The 6,486-nt window shown below is 40.0% G+C and overlaps 1 protein-coding gene and 1 pseudogene across 1 annotated transcript; both read left to right on the plus strand.

Annotated features, from left to right (window-relative positions):
- Positions 1-743: 743 nt before the first annotated feature.
- On the plus strand, positions 744-1,645 carry LOC103636912 (RING-H2 finger protein ATL67). Its single transcript, XM_008659214.2, has one exon. It carries the CDS (start codon positions 815-817, stop codon positions 1,643-1,645), a length of 831 nt encoding a protein of 276 aa, XP_008657436.1. The 5' UTR covers positions 744-814.
- Positions 1,646-4,102: 2,457 nt separating this feature from the next.
- LOC103636913 (sucrose synthase 4-like) lies at positions 4,103-5,762 on the plus strand (annotated as a pseudogene).
- Positions 5,763-6,486: the final 724 nt, after the last annotated feature.

The following is a 6,486-nucleotide window of genomic DNA, read 5'->3' on the forward strand; positions in this document are numbered from 1 at the left end:
TAGGGCGGGAAGGAAGGAGCGCGTTCTGACTAGGATGAAATAAGACTAGAAACTATTCCAGATAACTTGTTATACTACAAATTACACAATTAATTCAGCTGAAATCCTTCCTAGACTAGATTCCTGAATAACTGAACGGGCTCTTAATTGGAGCGAGAGGTAATCGATGTGGATTGATCAGCGAGGAGCTGCCCAACTGGCGCCATGGGGACATGGGGCGCGGGGTATGCTTGTGTCAAGACTCAAGACTTACATCTGTTTGTCAAAAATATATTTGAATTGTTTTCAAAAAATAAAAAAAGGTAATATAAATAAATTGAATAACTTTGTGATTGGATAAAAAAGTTTACCAAATGTTGATGTATTTATGCTGAAGCATATGTTTTGTTTGATTGGTTTTCAAATTCGATATTTGGATTTGAAGAAAATCTCATTTTATAAAATATTGGTAAATTAGTAATATTAGGGAAAATGCATTTTGACATGTTAGTAGTTCTGTTTGTAAGTAATTGCAATTTTTTATTTGATTTTGACTTATCCTTTTTTGTTAAATCCAATTCTATTTAATTATTGGAATTTTCCCTAAATAAGTTATTTTGAAAATGGGTATTTTAGTTGTGTTGATGCTATTTATTTTATATTTATTATAATATATATATAATGTATAATAATAATAATTATTATTATAATCTCTACTACTTATTAAGTAAGCAATAGTAGTCTGCCATTGACTTGTTCTGCCTTTGACCTGTTCTGCCATGGCTCTGGTTCTGCCCCCACAGGTCGTACACGCAGGTGTCCAGCAAAAATTCTTATGCATGCGCGAGTTGAAACTGACCACCAGTTCAGCCACCATTTGAAACTAATCAGTTCAGCCACCGCGCCAAAGCTTATAAGCCGCTCCATGTCTCCTTTACTAGCCAATATGGTACTAAAGTTTTGCAAGACAATACAACAATACAGCAGTGCAGGCGTTTTGGGCTGCTTTTTTGGTGCGGCCCATACTCCAATTAGGTTTGGGCGGCCCATGGTCGCGCGCACAGCAGTCGTTTCTTCCTCCGTCCGCACGATGGAGCGCTCAACCGTCCGTTCCGGCCGCCCCTCGGTCAGCTCCACGACGGCACGACCTCAGCTCTCCAACCTGGGCCTCGGCTACTCCATCGCCATCGCGCTCGGCTTCCTCATCCTGTTTGCCTCCTTCCTGCTGGCTTTCTACTTCTGCTTCGGCCGCGGCGGGGACTACTGGGCCGGGGAAGCAGTCACCACGGCGTCCAGCTCTGGCCACCTCTCCATCACCGTCCCGCGCGTGCTCTTCGTCGCGGAGGGGTCCGAGTCCCCCGAAGACGACGCTTACCCCTCCTCCTCCGCCGCCGCGGCCTGCTCCCCCGTCGGGCTCGACGCGGCCGCCATCGCTTCCTACCCCAAGGTCGCCTTCTCCAGCAAGGCCGCCGAGGCTGACGCCATGTGCTCCATCTGCCTCAGCGAGTACAGGGACGGCGAGACGCTGCGCGTGATGCCCGAGTGCAGGCACGGCTTCCACGTCGCGTGCCTCGACGCCTGGCTGAGCCGGAGCGCGTCCTGCCCCGTCTGCAGGTCCTCTCAGGTCCTTCCCCGTTTTCTCTCCTTTGCAGTTTTTGGTTCCTGAATTCTGCACTGTCAAACCCAAGCTATACATAAACAACTGATGGCTCAATATGCTAAGCAATTCTTTACATTGGGTATAATCAATATAGGGGCATTATGGAATATTAATTATTTTGGTTATATTTGATTGTTTGGAAATATTGTTGTTCTTTACATTCAGGGCTTGGTTGAGCGTATGTTTAGTGACAAAAAAGCATTGATCAGAGAAGCTTCAAATGTCCAAGTCATCCTCTTTCAGGGGAACATTTGCAGGTAGAGGATGGACTGCTTAATGGTTCTATTTACCAGCGCATTTGGCAGTTCTATTTGTCAGAGGCAAATGTGGGTGATTTCTCATATCTACTTGCTATACATCTTGTCAAAGCACTGCTAATAGAAGAAGGGGACCATCTTATGTCAAAAAAAGAAGGGGGCTATCTAAGAATTATATGGTCAATTACACCTAGCATCCAGTTTTACACAATTGGTCCTTGACATTATCTAAGTCACCTAATTGGACATGAAGGCGAGGGGTCCATCTTCCATATTATAAAGGAACTAGGTAAGTTTACTTCCACAAATGGTTGTTGTACTTATGATTTTGCTAACCTTATCTACTCGAGTATAGTCATGTCATCCTTTACTCGTCAACCTGTAACATATCTAATCTAACTACTATAGGATGGGTCGTTAACTTAATGCTAGAGAGAGCAATGGCAATAATGAGTATTTTTTTTCTCAGCAAGCATGAGGCTCACTGATGCTGGTGATGGTCAGGTTTGATCCATATTATCTTAGTTGAGCTAGCATAACCATTTTCATTGGAGACACTTTGATATTACTTACGCCTTTTATGCTACAATTATTTTAGTATAATGTAGCACACATGGAGGATATTGTTCGGTTGATCTCCAAATATCTTCATCTGTTAAAGGAAGTCAGTTAGTGGATATTTAATGAGGTAATGGAAAGGGCCATGGTTTACATATCACGAGAAGCAAATGGTAAGTCAGAAGACCTGAAATATGTAACTAACTTGGACAAATTGCAAGAGGAGACTGGTGGTAGGAGCTTACAAAAGCAATCAAAGCCTTAGAGGGCTTGATGGAAGCAAATAGGGACTTTGAAGAACTAAAAGTATGTGTTCCAGTCTATATACTGTTTATTTTTCTTAGATTTTCATGTACGTACTTCTTTTGGGCACAAATCAAACCAGCTCCTGAACTGCTAGATGAGCTGTGCATTGTGGTTCGTTATAGCTGAAGCACATTTCATGAATAAGGTATAAAATTGATCATTCTATTTCATTCTATTTCCAGTCTGTAAGATATTGAGTTTTCAGGATGGTTATGCCTTGCTTTCTAGGTTGAAGCCTTATCGAGTGTAAACCATAAAAATCTTATGAACCTTGTGGGTTATTGTGAAGATGAAAACCCTTCATCTGGATGATGGTCTTCGAGTATGTTTCAAATGGATCACTATTCGAGCGATTGCATGGTAAGTTTAATTGTGGGGTTACCTTTATCTATTTTGATGTGTACATCACATGGTACTGCGAATCCGAAACACCCTGGTTAACCGCTATTAACAATTTTCAATTTATTGGTATTTTCAATTTATATCTTGAAATAGCATATATCTAAACCTAAGTGTCGGTAATTTGATATGACACGAACTAAACTCCAGTCTGATTATAAATCTAATTACACAGATGAAGACTAAAATAGAAGACATATTTATTAAACATATATTTAATATATAAAATTAATATTCAAACATTTGATATGACATCAACTAAACTTCAGTCTAGGGAACCAAACACCAGCTAACAAGCAGAGTAGTTGCATAGACGATGTTCTTTTCTGGTCACATGCATGGAAGCGCGTGCACAAACTGGCCTAGGTTTCCAGTGAGATGGGATGCCGTCCACCTAAAATTAGGGGATTTGTTTTTATTTTATTGGTATTTGCTTTTGTGGTCTCTTAGTTATTTTGGTTCATAATTTTCAAAAATCAATGGCCACGATTTGTTCGAGATATTACTTTTTATGGGGTATCAGACCCTAGCAAGGCTCATTTAATTATTTACTTATTTGTTTTAGGTTACTCGGCTGATACCAGATGCAAAAGGAACATCATGCAATCAACGGCTTGAGAGAATTAGTGGAACACAACATACTTACATTTTACGAGTTCCCTTCAGAAATGAAAACGGGATACTTAAGAAATGGATATCAAGATTTGATGTGTGGCCATATCTGGAAACATTTGCTGAGCTTCTTTTAATGAAAAAAATCTGAGGAAAGTACCTTATGACTTCATGGTACAATGTAAAATCTGTGAATAGTTAGTTAGGAGACGATATTTGATACCCCCTCAATTTCAAATTGTAATTCAGTTTTTTTTTCTAGATTTGTAGTTTTACTATGTAACTCAGTGAAAATTATATACCTAGAAAGCAAGACAACTTACAACTTGTAATGGAGAGAGTACATATTAAGAAAAGGTCCAACACTCAAAAGGTAAGAATCCAAATTATTTCCAGTAGAGTTGCATGAAAAAGCAACATTTCTGCCTTTGCAAGTGTTGATTTCTTATATGCAAATTTTCTGTGTACCGGTTCTTTTTTTATATGACATTTTCTACTTCAATGGTCTTCCCCATTTGACAAAAGCTGTATTTTCCTTTTTTATATAGGATGCTGCTGGTGAAATTGCTGCTGAATTACAAGGTACTCCAGACTTCATAATTGGAAACTACAGTGATGGAAATCTTGTGGCATCGTTGCTATCTTACAAGATGGGAATTACCCATGTATGCCCTGTTAATCATACTTGAGGTCTTACATTTGTTTCGTTACTAACCATATATGCATGGTCCTTGCAGTGCAACATTGCTCATGCTCTGGAAAAGACTAAGTATCCAGATTCAGACATATTTTGGAAGAATTTTGATGAGAAGTACCATTTCTCCTGTCAGTTCACTACTGATATAATTGCTATGAACAATGCTGATTTTATCATCACCAGCACATACCAAGAAATTGCTGGAAGGTTTTTATTCTGTTTCCGTCTTGTTGGCCACTGTAGATTTCTTCTGGGACTTAGCATTCACCAATTAATTTGCATGCACACTGAATCATGTTTACCTCGCTCATGCATATACTGTTCTGATGTTAAGTTACTGTATTGATTGTAATTATGGTAACATGCAATCCATGCTTTTTCATGCATTAATCTTGCATGGACTGTGATCACATATGGATAATAGCTATTCTTAATTTTCTACAAGACGCTCATATATATACTTATTCTAATTTTTTTCTCAGCAAAAATATTGTTGGACAGTATGAGAGTCATATTGCCTTTACTCCGAGTTGTCCATGGGATCGATGTCTTCGATCCAAAGTTCAATATAGTCTCTCCTGGAGCTGACATGTCCATATACTTTCCACATACCGAGAAGGCCAAGCGACTCACCTCTCCATGGTTCAATCGAAAATTTGATTTATGACCCGGAGCAAAACGATGAACACATGTGAGTACTTTCTGCTATCCTGCCTGGTCCTTTGAGGCCTTTTGGGTTGTGACATGGACGTCCTTCGCAGTATTCTCTTCTAATTCGATTCGAGCTTGGAAATTTCTGCTGATGATATTGTTATCACTAATTCGCAGTGGGCATCTGGATGACCGGTCAAAGCCCATCCTCTTCTCCATGGCAAGACTCGACAGGGTGAAGGACATAACAGGGCTGGTCGAAGCTTTTGCTAAGTGCGCTAAGCTGAGGGAGCTGGCAAACCTTGTTGTCGTTGCCGGGTACAATGATGTCAAGAAGTCCAAGGACAGGGAAGAGATCGCGGAGATAGAGAAGATGCATGAACTCATCAAGACCCACAAATTGTTCAGGCAGTTCCGCTGGATCTCTGCCCAGACAAACAGGGCCCGTAACGGTGAGCTCTATCGCTACATCGTTGATACCCATGGTGCTTTCGTACAGGTGTATATATATGGCTCTGGATTACAATCTAGATTATATAGAGGTTTCATTCCATACCTGGCATATGTATGGTCCGGTCGTTGTCCAGCAACAGCGGCTTACGTACCGACTTTAATCTTGGCATGTTAACTACAACCGACCTTCTATGAAGCGTTCGGTCTCACTGATATAGCTGAATATTTGATTTAATATGTAGGCAATGTGATACTGTCCATACTACAGTAATGAGTTGTTTTATGTATTGCTAATACTTAACATAACTACCTCACATGTCTGATCTATTAATATGTGCATTGTATATGGTTTTTCTTTGCTATGTCCACATTCAGTTTTTTTTTAAAATCTCATGAAATGAGACAATTAGTGTGGACATAGGATTGTATTTTGTTGGTTCTTGTTCTGATCTCCAGATATATTCTTGAACCATCCTTTTCCCCTTGTTAATAATTTCTATTTAGAGTCATTAATCTGGGACACCTGTAACATTATCAAGTTACTCCTTGTGCTGATGACTTTCTGTATTTTGATTTTTGCATGCTTAATGATATTGGTGTTACTCTAATGACTAGAAAATGGCATCGGATTTCCTGGGTACTTCTAGATTTGGGTTGATGCGACTTGGTTTGTCTATACAATTTATGTATGGATAGGATACCAAATGTATTAAGAAACCTTTTCTCATAGCAGTACCGTGGTATTATGTGTTTCCGTTGCAACGCACGGGCACTCAGCTAGTAATAATAATAAACAACAAAACCGAGCCGGCAGCTTGGCCATCCTCGCCAGCAGCCCAGCCATGTTCCATCTCCCTCCCTTCAGTATGCCTTGTGGACCTTCTATCTTTTCCCTTCTCTTTCTATTGCATGTA

The sequence above is a fragment of the Zea mays genome, chromosome 8 (assembly GCF_902167145.1).
Source record: "Zea mays cultivar B73 chromosome 8, Zm-B73-REFERENCE-NAM-5.0, whole genome shotgun sequence".
Taxonomy (NCBI): Eukaryota; Viridiplantae; Streptophyta; class Magnoliopsida; order Poales; family Poaceae; genus Zea; species Zea mays.